Source organism: Nerophis ophidion, linkage group LG25 (assembly GCF_033978795.1).
Source record: "Nerophis ophidion isolate RoL-2023_Sa linkage group LG25, RoL_Noph_v1.0, whole genome shotgun sequence".
Taxonomy (NCBI): Eukaryota; Metazoa; Chordata; class Actinopteri; order Syngnathiformes; family Syngnathidae; genus Nerophis; species Nerophis ophidion.
The window spans coordinates 38778051-38804144 of NC_084635.1; the positions used below are offsets into that span (position 1 = coordinate 38778051).

Sequence of the window (26094 nt, forward strand, 5' to 3'; positions counted from 1 at the left end):
AAATAGACCTAAAAATGAGTGATCAATCTTCACCAAGACGTCACTTAAATGACATTCACGGTACCGGAGGGTCTTGTGAGATGACGCTGGCTGCTGCAAGATCATTATTATGAAAATATGACCGAGAGGAAGGCGAGAAACACTTTTTATTTCAACAGACTCTCGCGCCGTACCTTCCGTCAAAACTCTAAAGGCCGACTGCACATTTCCTATCTTCACAATAAAAGCCCTGCTTCATGCTGCCTGCGCTAACTAAATACAGAGTCTCAGAAAACTGGCGTGCACAAGCGATCCCTCAGAAAACTGGCGTGCACAAGTGATGTGCACGCCAGCTTTCCGAGACTCTTATTTTGTTAGCGCAGGCAGCATGAAGCAGGGCTTTTATTGTGAAGATAGGAAATGTGCAGTCGGCCTTTAGAGTTTTGACGGAAGGGACGGCGCGAAAGTCTGTTAAAATAAAAAGTGTTTCTCGCCTTCCTCTCTGTCATTTTTTCATAATAATGAACTGGCAGCAGCCAGCGTCATCTCACAAGACCCTCGGGTGCCGTGAATGTCAATCAAGCAAGCTACGGAATTTGCCGCCAATGTTTTTCTTGTAAAGTGTATGGAAGCTGGATGAATTAGATGCCAAAAACCAACCACTTTCATGTGGTATTGTACAGAAAGGACAACGTTTTTTCTCCTCCATTTGAAAATGTGGGCGTTATCATCATTACTGTCTGATTCCAATCAATGCAAGTCATCAGAATCAGGTAATACACCAACTAATATTCTTGTCTTTGTGAAAGAAAGACATCTATATGTGTTACACATGCTTGTATTATCATTAAACACATTTAACTTGTTTACAAAAATGTCTCTTTCATAAATAAATAAATATAAATGATATATATAAATGAGGTAGATCCCCTCGAGTTGGTCAATTGAAAAGTAGCTCGCCTGCAGAAAAAGTGTGGGCACCCCTGTCCTAAGGGGAGCATCGATATTTTATTTGTAAATATAATAGATCTCCTGGGAAAATAGGTCAGAAAATGACATTTCTCTACATCACAATAACTCATCTACTCCATGTTATACACTTCATGGATTGAATGCATTGTAAGGTTTCCTCCTAAAATATTGTCAACATTTCAATAAATCACCCAGATTATAGTTGACACATTTTTCAAAATGGCCAACATAATTTCTTCCTGGATGTTCCAGAATGTATGAGCTGTATTTCCTGGCAAAAAATTGATTGAATGCCGAAACATGAAACTTGTTGAACGAGAAAAGGACAAAAACTGTCTTTACTGGCAAAGAATAGATTGTATGATGGACCATGAAACTTGAGGCGCTAAAGGACAACAAAAACTGGTTTTCCTAGCAAACATCTGATGCTAAAGAAGGACAAAAACTGGATTCCCTGGCAAAAAATGGATTGAATGACGAAACTTGTTGAACTAGAGAAGGACAAAAACTGTCTTTACTGGCAAAAAATGAATTGAATGACAGAACAAGAAACTTGTGGCGCTCTTTAAATGAGCCCACACTCAGTGTTATGGGCAAAGGCAGAAAGAAGGACAAAAACTGGATTTCCTGGCAAATAATGGATTGCATGACGGAACATGAAACTCATGGCACTAAAGAAGGACAAAACTGGATTTCCTGGCCAAAAATGGATTGAATGACGGAACATGAAACTGGTGGCGCTCTGCAAATGAGCCCACACTGAGTGTTACGAAGGAAGGTAGAAAGAAGGTCAAAAACTGGATTTCCTGGCCATAAAATTGATAGAATGACCAAACATGAAACTGGTGGCGCTCTTTAAACGAGCCCACATTCTTAGTGTTATGGAGGAAGGCAGAGAGAAGGACAAAATCGGGATTTCCTGGCAAAAAAAATGGACAGTGTTTATTACTATCTACTTGACTAATTCTAGATGTATTTCATACTAAATACTAGTATCACAGGTGTAGACATTGTATCTGCTGTAGTTTAAAAAGAGAAAAAAGCCTCAAAATGGCAAACATCGGCGGTGATAATCGTCCCGGCCAATGACAGGTAGATCATTGGTGTGTACCTGTGCAGGTCAGGTCTGCTGAGTCTCTTACCTTCCTGCTCTCTGGTCTTCTCAGTCTTTCCTCTGACCATCTCTGCCCTCCAACTTGTGCACCACTCTGAAGGCCTCCAGGAACTCGGTGAAGTCGATGCTGCCATCTTTGTTGAAGTCCATGCTGCGGGCCAAGTCGTCGATGGCTCCGTTGGTGACGTCCACGCCCAGGTGAGCGCTGAAGAGGCGCCAGGTGTGACGGAACTCCTCCATGGAAATCAGACCTGCGCACCAACCTCCATCAGATGTTGCACTCTGAAGGAACACCTGTCATTTACCTGAGTGGTCCTTGTCGATAATGTTGAAGATCACCTCGATGTCTGTCCTGTATCGGAATAAAGTCTCTGCAAGACCGGGGGTCACCTGCAAGGGAGATCCTTTTACTTTCACATTTTAAGTATTTTATGGCAGGCTTTTTAAAATGAGGGAGCAAAAACTTTGAAATATCAATCAATCAATCCATCAATGTTTTTTTATATAGCCCTAAATCACAAGTGTCTCAAAGGTGTCTCAAAATGTCAGTGTGAGCTGCCAAGAAGTCATGAAATATAAATTACAATTATATTTATGTATATATTGTTTGCTGCCTCTTTCTAGACGTTGTTTTGTATTTAGAAGGCCCAGACAAGTGCACGACTACAGCATGTTCTTGTCTCACATAAAGATGGAGCGTCAGTCGGAGTCAGGAAGATGGTCTCTGACCTGGGCCAGCGGTAGTCCTGGTCCCATGTCCTTGAAGCAGGACTGATAGTCCACACTGCCGTCGCTGGCCAGCTGAGCCAGACGTGGACGAAGAGTCCTCCAAGGCAGGTCCAGTCGCAGGACGGACTCCAACACCTGAGTCCATTCACTTAGGCTCACCCTGCCTGGACAGTGGTTCAAGATTCAGGTTTACGTCTGGGCTGTAACAAGTCAGGCTGTCAGGTGAGTCTCACCTGTGTTGGTCTGGTCAAAGTGCTGGAATCCTGCCAGGAGGTCAGAGCGATGAGCAAACACTTTCTCTTTGAGGGCCCTGAGAGCCGAGTCCTCTGCAGCACACACTCTGCCACACAAACACACACCTGCTCAGCTCGCACGCTCGCCAACCTGCAACAGGTGCTTCAATATGGCTGACTCTCATCTCAATATGGCTGACTCTCATCTCAATATGGCTGACTCTCATCTCAATATGGCTGATTCTCATCTCACTGTGTATACTTTGGAGTATACAGCCAGCAGGTTGGAGACCCAGGTTAGGGACTTATTTTGGAGAACCAGGTTGAAACCTCTGATTGGAAACCTATGTTGAGACCCAGATTGGAGACCTATATTAAAGATCCAGGTTGGAGACCGATGTTAAAGATCCAGGTTGGAGACCGATGTTAAAGATCCAGGTTGGAGATCTATGTTAAAGATCCAGGTTGGAGACCTATGTTAAAGATCCAGGTTGGAGACCTATGTTAAGGATCCAGGTTGGAGAACTATGTTAAAGATCCAGGTTGGAGACCTATGTTGGAGATCCAGGTTGGAGACCTATGTTGGAGATCCAGGTTGGAGACCTATGTTAAAGTACCAGGTTGGACACCTATGTCGGAGACCCAGGTTAGGGACCTATGTTGGAGACCTATTTTTGAGACCCAAGTTGGAGACCTATGTTGGAGACCCAGGTTAGGGACCTATGTTGGAGACCTATTTTTGAGACCCAAGTTGGAGACCTATGTTGGAGACCCAGGTTAGGGACTTATTTTGGAGAACCAGGTTGAAACCTCAGATCGGAAACCTATGTTGAGACCCAGATTGGAGACCTATATTGGAGACCCTGGTTGGAGACCTATGTTGGAGATCCAGGTTGGAGACCTATGTTAAAGATCCAGGTTGGAGACCTATGTTAAAGATCCAGGTTGGAGACCTATGTTAAAGATCCAGGTTGGAGACCGATGTTGGAGATCCAGGTTGGAGACCGATGTTGGAGATCCAGGTTGGAGACCTATGTTAAAGATCCAGGTTGGAGACCTATGTTAAAGATCCAGGTTGGAGACCGATGTTGGAGATCCAGGTTGGAGACCTATGTTAAAGATCCAGGTTGGAGACCTATGTTGGAGATCCAGGTTGGAGACCTATGTTGGAGATCCAGGTTGGAAACCTATGTTAAAGATCCAGGTTGGAGACCTATGTTGGAGATCCAGGTTGGAGACCTATGTTAAAGTACCAGGTTGGACACCTATGTTAAAGTACCAGGTTGGACACCTATGTTAAAGTACCAGGTTGGACACCTATGTTGGAGACCCAGGTTAGGGACCTATGTTGGAGACCTATTTTTGAGACCCAGGTTGGAGACCTATGTTGGAGACCCAGGTTAGGGACTTATTTTGGAGAACCAGGTTGAAACCTCAGATTGGAAACCTATATTGGAGACCCTGGTTGGAGACCTATGTTGGAGATCCAGGTTGGAGACCTATGTTAAAGATCCAGGTTGGAGACCTATGTTAAAGATCCAGGTTGGAGACCTATGTTAAAGATCCAGGTTGGAGACCGATGTTGGAGATCCAGGTTGGAGACCTATGTTAAAGATCCAGGTTGGAGACCGATGTTAAAGATCCAGGTTGGAGACCGATGTTGGAGATCCAGGTTGGAGACCTATGTTAAAGATCCAGGTTGGAGACCTATGTTAAAAATCCAGGTTGGAGACCTATGTTAAAGATCCAGGTTGGAGACCTATGTTAAAGATCCAGGTTGGAGACCTATGTTGGAGATCCAGTTTGGAGACCTATGTTGGAGACCCAGGTTGGACACCTATGTTGGAGACCCAGGTTAGGGACCTATGTTGGAGACCTATTTTTGAGACTCAGGTTGGAGACCTATGTTGGAGACCCAGGTTAGGGACTTATTTTGGAGAACCAGGTTGAAACCTCAGATTGGAAACCTATGTTGAGACCCAGATTGGAGACCTATATTGGAGACCCTGGTTGGAGACCTATGTTAAAGATCCAGGTTGGAGAACTATGTTGGAGGTCCAGGTTGGAGACCCTGGTTGGACACCCTGGTTTGAGACCCAGGTTGGAGACCCAGGTTGGAGACCCAGGTTGGAGACCCAGGTTGGAGACCCAGGTTGGAGACCTATGTTGGAAACCTAAGTCGGAGACCCAGGATGGAGACCTATGTTGGAAACCTGGGTTGGAGACCCAGGTTGGAGACCTATGTTTGAGACCCAGGTTGGAGACATATGTTGGAGACCTATGTTGGAAAACTGGGTTGGAGGCCCAGGTTGAAGGCCCATATTGGAGACATATGGTGGAGACCTATGTTGGCGGTTAATGTTGGAGACCTACGTTGGAGACCCAAATTGGAGACCTAGGTTGAAGGCCCAGGTTGAAGGCCCATGTTGGAGACCTATGGTGAAGGGTAATGTTGGAGACCCAGGTTGGAGACCCAGGTTGGAGACCCAGGTTGGAGACCCAGAATGGAGACCCAGAATGGAGACCCAGGATGGAGGCCCAGGTTGAAGGCCCGTGTTGGAGACCTATGGTGGAGGCTAATGTTGGAGACACAGGTTGGAGAACCAGGATGGAGACCCAGGATGGAGACCTATGTTGGAGAACCAGGATGGAGACCTAGGTTGGAGACCTAGGTTGGAGACCCAGGTTGGAGACCCACGTTGGGGGCCTGTGTTGGACACCTATGTTGGAGGCCCAGGTTGGAGACCTGCATCTCCAACCTGGGCCTCCAACATGGATTTCCAGCCTTATGTCTCCAGCAACGCTAGTTTGTGTAGATTACAATAGCACCTACAAATAGGCATGACAACACTCCTATCAACATCACACAGTAAGAATAGTTTTAGTTATATTGTAAAACTTACAAACTTTGCTTGGACAGATGAATGAATAATCCATACGAGTAAAAACGCTATGGACGGCTAGAAGACGGAAGGGCACTTGTACGTTTGCTTGAAAACAAAGTCTAAACAGAAGGACACGGCCGCACCTGCAGTCAGCCAACTGCTCCCAAAGATGGTCTCACAGCACAAATAATAAAAATAAGACACCATTAAAGTATTTGTTTGCTTTTTAAACTTTGAGCACTATGGTGGTCAATCCATTATAAGCCACACCGTGTTAGGAGCCGCAGGGGTCAAAGCGTAGTCTATAGTTTTGCTCCATGCAGAGGCTCACAGTACCTTTGGGTGAGCGTGAGTTTGCGGGTGCTGGGGCTGACTTGGTACTGGTAGAAGCGTGGCAGCAGGTCTCGGCCCAGTTTGACGTAGGCCCCGCGGTTGCTGCCCTCCTCGTAGTAGTTGGACGCAGAGAAGATGGTGATCACCTGCCACAGGTGAGATGCTGAAGAAGCACAGGGGGCAGAGGGAGAGGAGGAGCAAGCTGCAGCTACCTGTCCACCGTGACACAGCTCGTAGCCCTCCTGCTTGCACTGGTGGGAGCGCACCATCAGCTGCAGGCCGTGTCGGAGCAGAAGGCACCGCGTCACGTCGGGGCCAAAGTAGCAGCCGCCTCCTCGAAAGGTGTTTGGACTGCAGCCATCTTGGCTCCTGGGGTCGCTCCACAGGATGTCCACCATCTGGAGGACACAGTCAGACTCACACCCACTCCCACGTCCACTCAGTGTTCCTCCTCACCTGTTTCCACTCCCACGTCCACTCAGTGTTCCTCCTCACCTGTTTCCACTCCCACGTCCACTCAGTGTTCCTCCTCACCTGTTTCCACTCCCACGTCCACTCAGTGTTCCTCCTCACCTGTTTCCACTCCCACGTCCACTCAGTGTTCCTCCTCACCTGTTTCCACTCCCACGTCCACTCAGTGTTCCTCCTCACCTGTTTCCACTCCCACGTCCACTCAGTGTTCCTCCTCACCTGTTTCCACTCCCACGTCCACTCAGTGTTCCTCCTCACCTGTTTCCACTCCCACGTCCACTCAGTGCTCCTCCTCACCTGTTTCCACTCCCACGTCCACTCAGTGCTCCTCCTCACCTGTTTCCACTCCCACGTCCACTCAGTGCTCCTCCTCACCTGTTTCCACTCCCACGTCCACTCAGTGCTCCTCCTCACCTGTTTCCACTCCCACGTCCACTCAGTGCTCCTCCTCACCTGTTTCCACTCCCACGTCCACTCAGTGCTCCTCCTCACCTGTTTCCACTCCCACGTCCACTCAGTGCTCCTCCTCACCTGTTTCCACTCCCACGTCCACTCAGTGCTCCTCCTCACTTGTTTCCACTCCCACGTCCACTCAGTGTTCCTCCTCACCTGTTTCCACTCCCACGTCCACTCAGTGCTCCTCCTCACCTGTTTCCACTCCCACGTCCACTCAGTGCTCCTCCTCACCTGTTTCCACTCCCACGTCCACTCAGTGCTCCTCCTCACCTGTTTCCACTCCCACGTCCACTCAGTGCTCCTCCTCACCTGTTTCCACTCCCACGTCCACTCAGTGTTCCTCCTCACCTGTTTCCACTCCCACGTCCACTCAGTGCTCCTCCTCACCTGTTTCCACTCCCACGTCCACTCAGTGCTCCTCCTCACCTGTTTCCACTCCCACGTCCACTCAGTGCTCCTCCTCACCTGTTTCCACTCTCACGTCCACTCAGTGTTCCTCCTCACCTGTTTCCACTCCCACGTCCACTCAGTGCTCCTCCTCACCTGTTTCCACTCCCACGTCCACTCAGTGCTCCTCCTCACCTGTTTCCACTCCCACGTCCACTAAGTGTTCCTCCTCACCTGTTTCCACTCCCACGTCCACTCAGTGTTCCTCCTCACCTGTTTCCACTCCCACGTCCACTCAGTGCTCCTCCTCACCTGTTTCCACTCCCACGTCCACTCAGTGCTCCTCCTCACCTGTTTCCACTCCCACGTCCACTCAGTGTTCCTCCTCACCTGTTTCCACTCCCACGTCCACTCAGTGTTCCTCCTCACCTGTTTCCACTCCCACGTCCACTCAGTGTTCCTCCTCACCTGTTTCCACTCCCACGTCCACTCAGTGCTTCTCCTCACCTGTTTCCACTCCCACTCAGTGCTCCTCCTCACCTGTTTCCACTCCCACGTCCACTCAGTGCTCCTCCTCACCTGTTTCCACTCCCACGTCCACTCAGTGCTCCTCCTCACCTGTTTCCACTCCCACGTCCACTCAGTCCTCCACACCTTTTTCCACTCCCACGTCCACTCAGTGCTCCTCCTCACCTGTTTCCACTCCCACGTCCACTAAGTGTTCCTCCTCACCTGTTTCCACTCCCACGTCCACTCAGTGTTCCTCCTCACCTGTTTCCACTCCCACGTCCACTCAGTGTTCCTCCTCACCTGTTTCCACTCCCACGTCCACTCAGTGTTCCTCCTCACCTGTTTCCACTCCCACGTCCACTCAGTGTTCCTCCTCACCTGTTTCCACTCCCACGTCCACTCAGTGTTCCTCCTCACCTGTTTCCACTCCCACGTCCACTCAGTGTTCCTCCTCACCTGTTTCCACTCCCATGTCCACTCAACACTACTCCTCCTCACCTGTTTCCACTCCCACGTCCACTCAGTGTTCCTCCTCACCTGTTTCCACTTCCACGTCCACTCAGTGTTCCTCGTCACCTGTTTCCACTCCCACGTCCACTCAGTGTTCCTCCTCACCTGTTTCCACTCCCATGTCCACTCAACACTACTCCTCCTCACCTGTTTCCACTCCCACGTCTACTCAGTGTTCCTCCTCACCTGTTTCCACTCAACACTACTCCTCCTCACCTGTTTCCACTCCTGCTCCTCCTGCTCAGGCAAAGGAGATACTGGCAGGATGTTGCAATGCATGCTGGGAGAGAAGCCGCAGGGAGTCGGTGGAGAGCAGAGGGAGGAAGATGATGAGGAAGACGAGGAGGAGGAGGAAGAGGAGAAGGAAGTGTCTTGGCGGTTAAGAGCGCATCGCCTCTTTCTACAGTTAGGTCGGAACATAGATCAGAAGACATATTTGACACAGGTGAGTCACTTCATACAGGTGAGAGTCACTTCATACAGGTGAAAGTCACTTCATACAGGTGAGAGTCACGTCATAAGTCACGTCATACAGGTGAGAGTCACTTCATAAGTCACTTCATACAGGTGAGAGTCACTTCATACAGGTGAGAGTCACGTCATAAGTCACGTCATACAGGTGAGAGTCACTTCATACAGGTGAGAGTCACTTCATAAGTCACGTCATACAGGTGAGAGTCACTTCATACAGGTGAGAGTCACTTCATACAGGTGAGAATCACGTCATACAGGTGAGAGTCACTTCATACAGGTGAGAGTCACTTCATACAGGTGAGAGTCACTTCATAAGTCACGTCATACAGGTGAGAGTCATGTCATAAGTCACGTCATACAGGTGAGAGTCACGTCATACAGGTGAGAGTCACGTCATACAGGTGAGAGTCACGTCATACAGGTGAGAGTCACGTCATACAGGTGAGAGTCACTTCATAAGTCACGTCATACAGGTGAGAGTCACTTCATACAGGTGAGTGTCACTTCATACAGGTGAGTGTCACGTCATACAGGTGAGAGTCACTTCATAAGTCACTTCATACAGGTGAGACTCACTTCATACAGGTGAGACTCACTTCATACAGGTGAGAGTCACTTCATACAGGTGAGAGTCACTTCATAAGTCACTTCATACAGGTGGGAGTCACTTCATAAAGGTGAGAGTCACTTCATACAGGTGAGAGTCACTTCATAAGTCACTTCATACAGGTGAAAGTCACTTCATACAGGTGAGACTCACTTCATACAGGTGAGACTCACTTCATACAGGTGAGAGTCACTTCATACAGGTGAGAGTCACTTCATAAGTCACTTCATACGGGTGAGAGTCACTTCATACAGGTGGGAGTCACTTCATACAGGTGGGAGTCACTCATGCCCCCCCTGAAGAGAGTGTTTATTTTCCATCTGTCTGTGTAAAGATACATTATACTGCCTTTGACTGACATATGAAGTTGAAGTTCAAAGTTAAAGTTAAAGTACCAATGATTGTCATCCCATTCCTAACCCATAGTGTTCAATGTGATCTTTTGCAGCTATTACAGCTTCAACTCTTCTGGGAAGGCTGTCCACAAGGTTGTGGAGTGTCTTTATTTTCTTCCAAAAGCGCATTGGTGAGGTCACACACTGATGTAGGCGGAGAAGGCCCGGCTCTCAGTCTTTGTTCTAGTTCATCCCAAAGGTGTTCTACCGGGTTCAGGTCAGGATTCTGTGCAGGCCAGTCAAGTTCATCCACACCAGACTGTCATCCATGTCTTTATGGACCTTGCTTTGAGCCCTGGTGCACAGTCATGTTGGAAGAGGAAGGGGCCCGCTCAGAACTGTTCCCACAAAGTTGGGAGCATGGAATTGTCCAAAATGTTTTGGTACCCTGGAGCATTCAAAGTTCCTTTCACTGGAACTAAGGGGCCAAGCCCAACTCCTGAAAAAAAAACCCCGCAACATAATTCCTCCTCCACCAAATTTCACACTCTGCACGATGCAGTCCGAAACATAGCGTTCTCCTGGAAACCTCCAAACCCAGACTAGTCCAACAGATTGCCAGATGGAAAAGTGTGATTCATCAGTCCAGAGAAGGTGTCTCCACTGCTCTAGAGTCCAGTGGTGATGTCCTTTACACCACTGCATCCCACGCTTTGCATTGGACTTAATGATGTATGGCTTAGATGCAACTGCTCGGCCATGGAAACCCATTCCATGGAGCTCTCTGCATACTGTACGTGGGCTAATTGAAAGGTGACATGAAGTTTGGAGCAAGTGACTGTGCAGAAAGTCTTTGCACTATGCTAACTTCTCTGTCGGTTTACCTGGCCTACCACCTGGTGGCTGAGTTGCTGTTGTTCCCAAACTTTTCACTTTTCTTAGAATAAAGTTGTCTTTGGAATAGTTAGAGGCCAGGAACTTTCAGGACTGGATTTGTTGCACAGGTGGCATCCTACGACAGTTCCATGCTGGAAATCACTGAGAGCAGCCCATTCTTTCACAACTGTTTGTAGACACAGTCTCCATGCCTAAGTGCTTCATTTGATACACCAGGCCAACTGATTAGTGATTCTCATCATTTGGATGGCTGGACACCATACTTTTGACAATATAATACCAACACTAAGATGCTATTACACTATTGCCTCTCACGACCCCCTGAAGAGTGTTTACACTAAAGATGCTATTACACTATTGCCTCTCACGCCCCCAATCAGTGTTTACACTAAAGATGCTATTACACTATTGCCTCTCACGCCCCCAATCAGTGTTTACACTTAAGATGCTAACACTATTGCCTCTCACGCCCACCCCTGAAGAGTGTTTACACTAAAGATAAGATGCTATTACACTATTGCCTCTCATGTTCCCCTGAAGAGTGTTTAAACTAAAGATGCTATTACACTATTGCCTCTCACGCCCCCAATCAGTGTTTACACTGAAGATGCTATTACACTATTGCCTCTCACGCCCCCCTGAAGAGCGTCTACACTAAAGATGCTATTACACTATTGCCTCTCACGCCCCCCCTGAAGAGTGTTTACACTAAATATGCTATTACACTATTGCCTCTCACGCCCACCCCTGAAGAGTGTTTACACTAAAGATAAGATGCTATTACACTATTGCCTCTCATGTTCCCCTGAAGAGTGTTTAAACTAAAGATGCTATTACACTATTGCCTCTCACGCCCCCAATCAGTGTTTACACTAAAGATGCTATTACACTATTGCCTCTCACGCCCCCCCTGAAGAGTGTTTACACTAAATATGCTATTACACTATTGCCTCTCACGCTCCCAATTAGTGTTTACACTAAAGATGCTATTACAGTATTGCCTCTCACGCCCCCCTGAAGAGTGTTTACACTAAAGATGCTATTACACTATTGCCTCTCACACCCCCCTGAAGAGTGTTTACACTAAAGATGCTATTACACTATTGCCTCTCACGCCCCCAATTAGTGTTTACACTAAAGATGCTATTACACTATTGCCTCTCACGCCCCCCTGAAGAGAGTGTTTACACTAAAGATGCTATTACAGTATTGCCTCTCACGCCCCCCTGAAATGTGTTTACACTAAAGATGCTATTACAGTATTGCCTCTCACGCCCGCCTGAAGAGTGTTTACACTAAAGATGCTATTACACTATTGCCTCTCACACTCCCAATTAGTGTTTACACTAAAGATGCTATTACAGTATTGCCTCTCACGCCCCCCTGAAGAGTGTTTACACTAAAGATGCTATTACAGTATTGCCTCTCACGCCCCCCTGAAGAGTGTTTACACTAAAGATGCTATTACAGTATTGCCTCTCACGCCCCCCTGAAGAGTGTTTACACTAAAGATGCTATTACACTATTGCCTCTCACCCCCCCCCTGAAGAGTGTTTACACTAAAGATGCTATTACACTATTGCCTCTCACGCCCCCAATTAGTGTTTACACTAAAGATGCTATTACACTATTGCCTCTCACGCCCCCCTGAAGAGTGTTTACACTAAAGATGCTATTACAGTATTACCTCTCACGCCCCCCTGAAGAGTGTTTACACTAAAGATGCTATTACACTATTGCCTCTCACGCCCCCCTGAAGAGAGTGTTTACACTAAAGATGCTATTACACTATTGCCTCTCACGCCCCCCTGAAGAGTGTTTACACTAAAGATGCTATTACACTATTGCCTCTCACGCCCACCCCTGAACAATGTTTAGACTAAAGATAAGATGCTATTACACTATTGCCTCTCACGACCACCTGAAGAGAGTGTTTACACTAAAGATGCTAACACTATTGCTTCTAACGCCCCCCTGAAGAGTGTTTACCCTAAAGATAAGATGCTATTACACTATTGCCTCTCACGCCCCCCCTGGAGAGAGTGTTTACACTAAAGATGCTATTACACTATTGCGTCTCACACCCCCCTAAATAGAGGGTATTTACATTAAAGTTGCGATTACACTATTGCCCCTCACGTCCCACCTGGAGAGAGTGTATACACTAAAGATGCTATTGCACTATTGCCTTTCACGCCCCCCCCCACCACATAGCAGCATTGAAGAAGCAGTGGAATAAAGCAGCTGTTTGGATGTAAAGGGCAGGTGTACCTATGGTTTGCAATGAGAGAAGAAGTGACCTGACCTGAGCTGGGGCCGGGGGGTTGTGGTGGCAGCAGAAGTGTCCGTGGATCTCATTCTCTTCAGCTGCTTGGAAGAAGGATGCACGGCCAGCTGCTCCAAACTGTGTCTGGGAAACCTCAGAGCTGATTTGATCTGGAAGAGAGGAGGACCGCTTGACTTCTGCTCCCAGTATTTAGGACTCGGTCGGGGTGGCAGCGACACGACTGCGGGGGTCTTCAGGCCAAGGACCCCCAGACTGACGTGTCGGATTGTGTTTTGATTGATAGAACTTGTTATTGCGCAATGCTGACACAGTATAGCCCCGCCAATAGCTAGCGGGCAACGAGCACGCTAATCACCAGTTGGAAACTTGGCAGATTGGATCTTAAATAATAACCTGAATATGATAATATCAATATTTACTAAATAAGATATCAATATTTACTAAATATTTAAACAATAGTTAGTAAATATGATATAAATTTCTGCTAAATATCAATATTTACTATATGATATCAATATTTTAAAAATGTGATATAAATATTTGCTAAATATTATATCAATGTTTACTAAATATGATATCAATATTTACTAAATGTATCAACATTTACTAAATAGGCCCTGCGATGAGGTGGCAAGTTGTCCAGGGTGTACGCCGCCTTCCACCCGATTGCGGATGAGATAGGCTCCAGCGACCCTCTGCCATCCCAAAAGGGAAAAGCGGTAGAAAATGGATGGATGGATTTACTAAATATGATATAAATATTTACTAAATATGATATCAGTATTTACTAAATATAATATCAATATTTACTAAATATGATATCAATATTTACTGTGTATAGTATCAATATTTACTAAATATGATATCAATATTTACTAAATATATCAGTATTTACTAAATATAATATCAATATTTACTAAATATGATATCAATATTTACTGTGTATAGTATCAATATTTACTAAATATATCAATATTTACTAAAAATGACAATATCAATATTTACTAAATATGATATCAGTATTTAATAAATATGATAATATCAATATTTAATAAATAGAATATATGTGTTTTACAAAATATGACAATATCAATATTTACTAAATATGACAGATATTTACTGAATATGACATCAATATTTGACAATAAATGACAATATCAATATTTACTAGAAAATGGGTGGATGGATGATATCAGTATTTACTAAATATGATATCAGTAATTACTAAATATGATAATATCAATATTTACTAAAGCAGCTGATATAGGCTGCAGCACCCTCCGCGACCCTGAAAGGGACAAGCGGTAGAAAATGGGTGGATAGATGATATCAGTATTTACTAAATATGATAACATCAATATTTACTCACCCCCCGCGACCCCAAAAGGGAATAAGCGGTAGAAAATGGATGGATGGATGATACCAGTATTTACTAAATATGATATCAATATTTACTAAATATGATATCAGTATTTACTAAATATGGTCATATCAATACTGACTAAATATGATAACATCAATATTTACTAAATATGATATAAATATTTACTAAATATGATAGCATCAATATTTACTAAATAGATCATTTCAATATATCCTAACCATGATACCAGTATTGACTAAATATGATAACATCAATATTGACTAAATATGATAACATCAATATTGACTAAATATGATAACATCAATATTGACTAAATATGATAACATCAATATTTACTAAATATGATAACATCAATATTTACTAAATATGATAGCATCAATATTTACTAAATAGATCATATCAAAATATACTAAATATGATAACATTAATAGTGATTAAATACAAAATCAATATTTACTAAATATGATATAAATATTTACTAAATATGATAGCATCAATATTTACTAAATAGATCATATCAATACATACTAAATATGATATCAGTATTTACTAAATATGGTCATATCAATATTGACTAAATATGATAACATCAATATTTACTAAATATGATATAAATATTTACTAAATATGATAGCATCATTATTTACTAAATAGATCATAACAATATATACTAAATATGATATCAGTATTTACTAAATATGGCCATATCAATATTGACTAAATATGATAACATCAATATTTACTAAATATGATATAAATATTTATTAAATATGATAGCATCAATATTTACTAAATAGATCATAATATATACTAAATATGATAACATCAATATTGACTAAATATAACTAACATCAATATTTACTAAATATGATATCAATGTTTCGTAAATATGAAAATATTTAGTCATTCTGATAATATCAATCTGTAGTAAATATGAGGCCCTCTGAACTGCAGCGCAGTATGTGCTTCATAGTCCTTCTGGAAATACGTTCATCAGGTTTCAATGGATGAAGAACCGTTAAAAGTACAAATGATGAACAAAACTGGCAAATGACTGAAAGAGTTCCCAGGACTGAGAAGCACATTTGGATGTCAGCGAGAAGTCCAAGTGCGGTATGGAAGGAGCTCAGCTATTTCTTCTACTGCCTGACCTTGTGTCTGTCCATGGACCCGAGCAAGTCCAGGTCCGTCTGGTCTGAAATGCCACCATGAACTACCAGGACCTTCCCGTCTATCACCGTGGCGACAGGCAGAAGACTGAAGACGTCCTGGAAGAGCTGCAGGATCTCCCGTCCATTGCTCTGCAACAAAAGAGCTGTTCCATTCCAGGGGTGTGGTCCTCTGACAGTACTTGGACTTACCTTGTACTTCTGCATGACTTCTTTGGTGAAGCCATACCTGAAAGGACAGAAAAGTTCTATTTGCTGCTGAATCTTCATCCACACCTTTCTCAGCCTGTTTACCTGAGGTTCATGATGTGGTCCTCGTGGTTTCCTCGGTTCAGATGCATGTGGTCCGGGTACAGCAGAAGGTAGGCAAACAGGAGGACCACCACCTCCACGGACTTTTTCCCTCGGTCTACAAAGTCTCCATTAAACACATAGGGTGTCTCAGCAGAAGGGAGGCCGTTCTAAACGGTACAGCTCAAGTCACCGCAGTGTTCTCACCCCTGAGGAAGGTCTCATCACTAAGTTTACCTTATAAAATATAAGAAGGAGGTCATCAAGTCGGCCATGAAGATCTCCTGCAGCAAACACAATCAACATGACAGCAGCTTTACAATAACAACGAGAATATGATCAAAAGTCTAATCAACAGCATTGGAGAGCTGCTCTTAAAGGGGAACTGCAGTTTTTCTGCAATTTTGTCTATCAATCACAATCATTACATTTTTTTATACATTTTAAATCTAAATAAACATTAGCAAAAGTCAGCTAACAATAGTGCTAATGTGTCGCTCTGTTCCGCCTATTAAGTGCTGTAAAAAACATCCATCAATGTTTTATACGCACACTGCAAGTATATATGTAGTATCTAGTAACATTCCTAATAACATGCAATATATGTCTTGTAGTATTCATAACATGTCATATAAATGTCATGTAGTAACATTCATAACAACATGTAATATATATGTCAAGTAGTAACATTCATAATAACATGTAATATATATGTCATGTAGTAACATTCTTAATAACATGTAATATATATGTCATGTAGTAACATTCATAACATATCATATATGTCATGTAGTAACATTCATAATAACATGTAATATATATGTCATGTAGTAAGATTCATAACATGTAATATATATGTCATGTAGTAACATTCATAATAAAATGTAATATATGTAGTATCTAGTAACATTCATAATAACATGTAATATATGTCATGTAGTAACATTCATAATAACATTTAATATATGTCATGTAGTAACATTCATAATAACATGTAATATATATGTCATATAGTAACATTCATAATAACATGTCATATAGTAAGATTCATAATAACATGTCATATATATGTCATGTAGTAACATTCATAATAACATGTAATATATATGTCATGTAGTAACATTCATAATAAAATGTAATATATGTAGTATCTAGTAACATTCATAATAACATGTAATATATGTCATGTAGTAACATTCATAATAACATTTAATATATGTCATGTAGTAACATTCATAATAACATGTAATATGTCATGTAGTAACATGTAATATATCATAATAACATGTCATATATAGGTCATGTAGTAACATTCATAATAACATGTAATATATGTCATGTAGTAACATGTAATATATCATAATAACATGTAATATATATGTCATGTAGTAACATTCATAATAAAATGTAATATATGTAGTATCTAGTAATATTCATAATAACATGTAATATATGTCATGTAGTAACATTCATAATAACATTTAATATATGTCATGTAGTAACATTCATAATAACATGTAATATATGTCATGTAGTAACATGTAATATATCATAATAACATGTCATATATATGTCATGTAGTAACATTCATAATAACATGTAATATATGTCATGTAGTAACATGTAATATATCATAATAACATGTCATATATATGTCATGTAGTAACATTCATAATAACACGTCATATATATGTCACGTAGTAACATTCATAATATGTCATATATATAACATGTAGAATTAACTTTCACCAACTCAGAGGCCATGCAGCAGCTCAATATAGCAACACAAGCTTGTTAGCTTTCTAAAAGTAGTTCCTCTGTGTTAGCGCTCGTAATAACAATATGACTAATACTTGTTAATATTCAGGTCACCACATGTAAATGGAGTATTGTTGGTGTTTTATGGATGTTTTAGAGGCCTTTGTGGTAATGGTGGTGTACTCTCATTAACTGCATTGTTAGCCACCTCCGACTTGCCATACTTTAACATTTAGAATGCATAAAAAGTGTTGTGGTCTAAAACAATGATAGTGAATGATGTGCAGTTCCCCTTTAAGAGGGATTTAAAAGAGCGGCCATGATTTGATCAGCAGGTGTGGGCGTCCACCAGCGAGGGAGCAGTAGTCACCTACCACATATTGTAATCTCCTTGGTGTAGGACGTGGACAGCTGCACAATGTTGGGCATGTGTTGGAGCAGCTTCTTGGTCTCGTAGAGGAGCTGCAGCACATATCTGGCATGGAGGCTCTGTGGCCACCACAGCGCAGTCAGATCCTGCTCAAACAGGCGGCAATGTCGGCGCCGTGCCCACCTGCTGATCTTTGAAGGCGTTCAGGAGGCCGTTGGTGTCCGACACCGAGAGAGGAAAGGAGAGCCGAGGGCCAGCGTAGGACTCTGGGACCAGGATGGAGTCATAGAAGAGCTCTCTGTCCAGCCAGGGCTCCACCACCGGCTCCAACAGCTGGGAAATCAGATCTAGACAAGATGGTGGACCACAGGCTTAGCACCGGGCTTCTTGGACAACATTTCACCACTTGAAACGCTCACTCTGATATCTTTCCAACAACCTAGTCCACCAAAGTGCTGCACATAAAGTGCCGCTTATAAAGTGCAGCACTTAAAGTGCGGCTTATAAAGTGCAGCACATAAAGTGCCGCTCATAAAGTGCCATTCATTATGTGCTACACATAAAGTGCCACTTATAAAGTGCAGCACATGAAGTGCGCCTTATAAAGTGCAGCACATAAAGTGCCGCTCATAAAGTGCCATTCATTATGTGCTACACATAAAGTGCCACTTATAAAGTGCAGCACATAAAGTGCCGAACATAAAGGGTTGCTCATTAAGTGCCGCTCATTATGTGCCACACATAAAGTGCCGCTCATAAAGTGCAGCACATAAAGTGCCACACAAAGTGGCGCTCATAAAGTGGCGCTCATTAGGTGCCACACATAAAGTGCCGCCTATAAAGTGCAGCACATAAAGTGCCGCTCATTAGGTGCCACACATAAAGTGCCGCCTATAAAGTGCAGCACATAAAGTGCCGCTCATTAGGTGCCACACATAAAGTGCCGCTCATAAAGTGCCACACATAAAGTGCCGCTCATAAAGTGCCGCTCATAAAGTGCCGCTCATAAAGTGCCGCTCATAAAGTGCAGCACATAAAGTGCCACACAAAGTGGCGCTCATAAAGTGGCACTCATTAGGTGCCACACATAAAGTGCCGCCTATAAAGTGCAGCACATAAAGTGCCGCTCATAAAGGGTTGGTCAAAAAGTGCCGCTCATTAGGTGCCACACATAAAGTGCCGCTCATAAAGTGCAGCACATAAAGTGCCACACATAAAGTGCCGCTCATAAAGTGCAGCTCATAAAGTGCCGCTCATAAAGTGCCGCTCATAAAGTGCAGCACATAAAGTGCCACACAAAGTGGCGCTCATAAAGTGGCGCTCATTAGGTGCCACACATAAAGTGCCGCCTATAAAGTGCAGCACATAAAGTGCCGCTCATAAAGGGTTGGTCAAAAAGTGCCGCTCATTAGGTGCCACACATAAAGTGCCGCTCATAAAGTGCAGCACATAAAGTGCCACACATAAAGTGCCGCTCATAAAGTGCCGCTCATAAAGTGCCGCTCATAAAGTGCAGCACATAAAGTGCGACACAAAGTGGCGCTCATAAAGTGGCGCTCATTAGGTGCCACACATAAAGTGCCGCCTATAAAGTGCAGCACATAAAGTGCCACACATAAAGTGCCGCTCATAAAGTGCCGCTCATAAAGTGCCGCTCATAAAGTGCAGCACATAAAGTGCCGCTCATAAAGGGTTGGTCAAAAAGTGCCGCTCATTAGGTGCCACACATAAAGTGCCGCTCATAAAGTGCAGCACATAAAGTGCCACACATAAAGTGCCGCTCATAAAGTGCCGCTCATAAAGTGCCGCTCATAAAGTGCAGCACATAAAGTGCGACACAAAGTGGCGCTCATAAAGTGGCGCTCATTAGGTGCCACACATAAAGTGCCGCCTATAAAGTGCAGCACATAAAGTGCCGCTCATAAAGGGTTGGTCAAAAAGTGCCGCTCATTAGGTGCCACACATAAAGTGCCGCTTATAAAGTGCAGCTCATAAAGGGTTGGTCATAAAGTGCCGCTCAGAAAGGGTTGCTCATAAAATTGGTATTTTTGTCTGTCATTCCGTCGTACAATTTTTTTCCTCTTACGGAAGGTTTTTGTAGAGAATAAATGATGAAAAAACACTCAATTGAACGGTTTAAAAAAGGAGAAAACAATAAAATTAAAATAAAATTTTGAAACATAGTTTATCTTCAATTTCTACTCTTTAAAATTCAAAATTCAACCGAAAAAAATAAGAGAAAAACTAGCTAATTCAAATGTTTTTGAAAATTTAAAATTAAAAAAAGGAATTTATGGAACATCATTAGTCATTTTTCCTGATTAAGATTAATTTCAGAATTTTGATGACATGTTTTAAATAGGTTAAAAGCCAATATGCACTTTGTTAGAATATATAACACATCGGACCAAGCTATATTTCTAACAAAGACAAATCATTATTTCTTCTAGATTTTCCAGAACAAAATTTTTAAAAGAAATTCAAAAGACTTTGAAATAAGATTCAAATTTGATTATAAAGATTTTCCAGATTTGCCAGAGTATTTTTTTAAAATTTTAATCATAATAAGTTTGAAGAAATATTTCAAAAATATTCTTCGTCCAAAAAACAGAAACTAAAATGAAGAATTAAATTAAAATGTATTTATTATTCTTTACAATAAAAAAAAAAAACATTTACTTGAACATTGATTTAAATTGTCAGGAAAGAAGAGGAAGGAATTTAAAAGGTAAAAAGGTATATGTGTTTAAAAATCCTAAAATCATTTTTAAAGTTGTATTTTTTTCTCTAAAATTGTCTTTCGGAAATAAATGGATTTATTTAAACAAGTGAAGACCAAGTCTTTAAAATATTTTCTTGGATTTGCAAATTCTATTTGAGTTGTGTCTCTGTTAGAATTAAAAATGTCGAGCAAAGCAAGACCAACTTGCTAGTAAATACTGTAAACACAATTTTAAAAATAGAGGCAGCTCACTGGTAAGTGCTGCTATTTGAGCTATTTTTAGAACAGGCCAGCGGGCGACTCATCTGGTCCTTACGGGCGACCTGGTGCCCGCGGGCACAGTGTTGGTGACCCCTGGCCTACATTATTGTTTTAAGTACACCTCTGCATAACACTGAATTCTTATTCATTTTAAAGAAATATAGATAACAAATAATAACTATTTTTTTTAATTTAGTTTTTAACTCTGTAGATTTAAAGTGCATCAATTTGCCAGAAATTAAAAAGAAATGTAATCCTTATGTAGCCCCACCTCCCGTGTCCCCCCACCCCCACTGGTTTAGTGGATGATATTTCATGTTGTTGTTTTCACGCTCTCATACGCACATTGCTGGTGAAAGCCCAGAGCGATTAATATCCAAAAAGTAGCACGAGAAACGTCTTTTATCTCCTGTTTTTGACGCTGAGTCGGTGCTGCAAAAGGCTCCAATGAGTGGGAACACGCTTAGTTCCTTTGTGTGTTTGCATGGCGCACACAGATGGCGTGTGTGGTAGATGTCAACAAGCGTGTGACCTCCTCTGGCAGGAAAAAGATGATTTATTCCATGAGCCCAGCTCAGGATTAGCGAGGGCCTTTTAGCTAAATGAGAGCAGGCTTAATCCACAGCTGCAACACAGCACGCTCACATGCGTTGCTAGGCAACCTCAAGGGTTCTCCCCCTCATCAGAATAAACGCTGATGAAAGTGCTGTGGATTTGATGGACAGACAAGAGGGAAAGACAAAAGAGCTGAAATGGAGAGGTGTGTGCTCACCTGACCCTTGCAGCTGAGTGAAGTTGTCCAGCATGAAGCTGAAGAAGCCGGAGAGCTGAGGAGGAAGCCGCAGGGAGAAGCTAGCGCGGACTTTCCAAAAGCTTCATCTTCCACACACACACACACACACACACACACACACACACACCTGCAGCTGGTCCTGCTCGCCCGCATACTCGATAGAGGTAAAGATGTTCCATGTGTACCTTCGCCTCATCTCCAGGCGGGCCATGTAGCGCCGGTACCAGCCTTGGATCAGAACCGCTGCCTTCATTGCTGCAGAGGAAACACCTTCACACGTCAGCTTTAATGTCTCATCACATTTTCTCTTCAAATTAATGATGCTTTTTTTGGTGTCCTTTATTTGGAAAAGTAACAAATTACATTTTGGTATCGGGACCAAAATATTGATATCGGGAAACCCCGATACCAATCCGACTCTTAATGCCCATACTTTATTACTGTCAAAAATCTATCAATATCGGATTTTTCGGACTGTAAGGCGCAAATAAATTCTTTTCATTTTCTCAAAAACTCGACAGTGCGCCTTATAACCTGGTGCGCCTAATGTACGGAATAATTCTGGTTGTGCTTACCGACCTCTGAGAAATTGTATTTAGTACATGTGTGAGCAGTAGATGGCAGTCAAACATAAGAGATACGTGTAGACTGCACTACGATGGCAATATGACTCAAGTAAACAACGCCAACATTTTATGTGTTCTATTGAAAATATAGAACATTACACACGGCGCTCAAAAATCTATCAATGAAAATCGTATTTTTCAGACTGTAAGGCACACAAAGGAGTGTAATATTGTACCATATGGAAAACATGTTATTTCTTAGTGTAGCAGATACTACACTACTGTGATCGCACGCAACGTTGTAAGTCTAATGAAAGCATGATAAAATGAGCATTCATGCACTCACGCATGTGAAATACTTTTTGCTGCATTCGGCAAGTTACCATCTTGTATTTAAAGAGACACACCCACATTTAACACACCTCCATAGGATGTATTTAACCTACTCAGGGGCCTAGTGGTTAGAGCAGGGGTCACCAACCTTTTTGAAAGCAAGAGCTACTTCTTGGGCACTGATTAATGCCAAGGGCTACTAGTTTGATACACACTTCAATAAATTGCCAGAAATAGCCAAATTTCTCAATTTACCTTTAACTCTATGTTATCATTAATAATTCATGATATTTATCTTTGTGGAAACACTGATCATCTTAATGATTTTGCACAATAAATATATATAGAAACAGATAAATATTTTTATATATATATTTCGACTCTTTAAAATTCAAAATTCAACCAAAAAAAAGAAGAGAAAAACTAGCTAATTCGAATCATTTTGAAAAAATTAAAAAAATAATTTATGGAACATCATTAGTAATTTTTCCTGATTAAGAGTAATTTTAGAATTTTAATGAAATGTTTTAAATAGGTTAAAATCCAATCTACACTTTGTTAAAATATATAAAAAAAATTGGACCAAACTATATTTCTAACAAAGACAAATATTTTTGGGGAATTTTAATCATAATAAGTTTGAAGAAATATTTCACAAATATTCTTCGTCGAAAAAACAGAAGCTAAAAATGAAGAATTAAATTAAAATGTATTTATTATTCTTTACAATAAAAAAATATAAATTTACTTGAACATTGATTTAAATTGTCAGGAAAGAAGAGGAAGGAATTTAAAAGGTAAAAGGGTATATTTGTTTAAAAATCCTAAAATCATTTTTAAGGCGGTATTTTTTCTCTAAAATTGTCTTTCTGAAAGTTAAAAGAAGCAAAGTAAAAAAATAAAATAATTTATTTAAACAAATGGAGACCAAGTCTTTAAAATACTTTCTTGGATTTTCAAATTCTATTTGAGTTTTGTCTCTCTTAGAATTAAAAATGTCGAGCAAAGCGAAACCAGCTTGCTAGTAAATAAATACCATTTAAAAAAATAGAGGCAACTCACTGGTAAGCGCTGCTATTTGAGCTATTTTTAGAACAGGCCAGCGGGCGACTCATCTGGTCCTTACGGGCGACCTGGTGCCCGCTGGCACAGCGTTGGTGACCCCTGGGTTAGATGCTCCGCCCTGAGATGGGTAGGTTGGGAGTTCAAACCCCGGGCCGAGTCATACCAAAGACTATAAAAATGGGAGCCTTTACCTCCCTGCTTGGCACTTAGCATCAAGGCTTGGAATTGGGGGTTAAATCACCAAAAAATATTCTCGGGCGCTGCACCGCTGCTGCTCACTGCTCCCCTCACCTCTCAAGGGGATGGGTCAAATGCAGAGCACACATTTCACCACACCTAGTGTGTGACAATCATTGCTACTTTAACTTTAACTTAACTTAATGTGCTTTGGTGGAAATGTTGCCATCTTGTATTTAAAGAGACACGCCCACATTTTATATCAATCAATCAATCAATGTTTATTTATATAGCCCCAAATCACAAATGTCTCAAAGGACCGCACAAATCATTACGACTACAACATCCTGGGAAGAACCCACAAAAGGGCAAGGAAAACTCACATCCAGTGGGACGCCAGTGACAATGCTGACTATGAGAAACCTTGGAGAGGACCTCAGATGTGGGCAACCCCCCCCCCTCTAGGGCACCGAAAGCAATGGATGTCGAGCGGGTCTAACATGATGCTGCGAAAGTATCATTTAAACATAACATGTATGTTATAATGTTGCTCCAAAGCCACATTCACAGACTACTTTCTTAATCTGAAAACATTTGCCTTGCAAATGAAACCACACAGAAAATTACAATTTATCTTTAAAAAAAATGTACACCTAAATGTATATTTTGAAGACTACCTTCATGAACTTGATATGAGTTTTATAGCTGAGGTACATGGGCTGCATGAAAAAGCTGCTTGTATTATTTATGTCACTCTTTAGTGTTATTATGCGCATGCCGAGATAGAAATAATACTTTATCCTTCCTTTTAGCGTGTTTCTCTCAAACCAACAAGCCATTTTTTCCTCTGAGTTCAGCGGCTAAAACTGTTTTTTAGTTACGGGCCTATGTTGACGAAGCAAAATGTTTCAATGTTTCAATCTATGCAAATGTAACAGCGGCATAGCTCGGTTGGTAGAGTGGCTGTGCCAGCAACTCGAGGGTTGCAGGTTCGATTCCCGCTTGTGCCATCCTAGTCACTGTCGTTGTGTCCTTGGGCAAGACACTTTACCCACCTGCTCCCAGTGCCACCCACACTGCTTTAAATGTAACTTAGATATTGGGTGTCACTATGTAAAGCGCTTTGAGTCACTTGAGAAAAGCGCTATATAAATATAATTCACATCACAACTGCCCACTCTGCACATGCATGCCACCCCACTGCTTACTGGACTAGGAAATGAGCAGCAACTGGCTTAAACTTTTTTTTTTTCCATTTAAAAACATATTTTTTACATATACTCTACACACACACACACACACATATTATATATACATACACACACAAATATATATATATACACATTGTATGTATACATATACATATATATATATATATATACATATATATATACACATACATACATATACATATATACAAACATATATACACATACATATATACATATATACATATATACATATATATATATATATAAAAACTAGGGGTGGGCAAATTAATGCGTTAACTGATCAATCTATTAACGCCGACAATTATTTTATCGCACATTTGCGTACGTTGTTTACATGCATTTATTTTGTTAACGCCTTTTCTTAACAAGATGGCATCTCCCGGATGTACTTCGGCGTCGAGGGGCTCTTGGTAAAGATGGAACATTTGGCAAAAATACCGGACAATTCTGCAAATGTCATGGCTGGCTTACAGCGTGGTCACTCCGGGATCACTTACGACCGCCAGACAATTCTGAATGTGGATAGATCGGGCCGTTTTGGACTGAATGAGGCGTGCTTGCTAGACCGGCTAGCTAGCATGGGAATACTTTGCCGGCTACATCCAGCGGCCTGTGAAGCAGCGGAGTATTTGTGTTGTCTGTCTATTTATGAATAATGCAGACCAGGAGTGTTGGCTGAGTTCTTAACGTTTGCTTTCAGAGCGTGCATATCACAACATACAAGATGCCGTCATGACGACACACAACTTATACCGGGCTACCGCGCATGATCTTCACTCCTGTTGCATGCTGGG

The 26094-nt window shown here is 42.1% G+C and overlaps 1 protein-coding gene across 4 annotated transcripts in view; it reads right to left on the minus strand.

Annotated features, from left to right (window-relative positions):
* Positions 1-528: 528 nt before the first annotated feature.
* The window catches only part of ppef1 (protein phosphatase, EF-hand calcium binding domain 1), a 33710-nt gene continuing 8144 nt past the window's right edge, over positions 529-26094 (minus strand). The window contains exons 4-20 of one of the 4 annotated variants that reach the window (XM_061887344.1): positions 22055-22182; positions 21907-21961; positions 18335-18498; positions 18156-18270; positions 16261-16307; positions 16027-16193; positions 15925-15961; positions 15715-15864; positions 13198-13328; positions 8796-8979; positions 6458-6643; positions 6249-6391; positions 3028-3134; positions 2795-2958; positions 2371-2455; positions 2094-2316; positions 529-1870 (exon numbers count right to left, since the gene is read on the minus strand). In XM_061887344.1, coding sequence (XP_061743328.1) covers positions 2114-2316; positions 2371-2455; positions 2795-2958; positions 3028-3134; positions 6249-6391; positions 6458-6643; positions 8796-8979; positions 13198-13328; positions 15715-15864; positions 15925-15961; positions 16027-16193; positions 16261-16307; positions 18156-18270; positions 18335-18498; positions 21907-21961; positions 22055-22182 — 2066 coding nt within the window. In that variant the 3' untranslated portion in view covers positions 529-1870; positions 2094-2113. Of the gene's footprint in view, positions 2317-2370; positions 2456-2794; positions 2959-3027; positions 3135-6248; positions 6392-6457; positions 6644-8795; positions 8980-13197; positions 13329-15714; positions 15865-15924; positions 15962-16026; positions 16194-16260; positions 16308-18155; positions 18271-18334; positions 18499-21906; positions 21962-22054; positions 22183-26094 lie in introns of those variants that run through there. The other 3 variants (XM_061887346.1, XM_061887345.1, XM_061887347.1) reach the window with 3 other exon arrangements.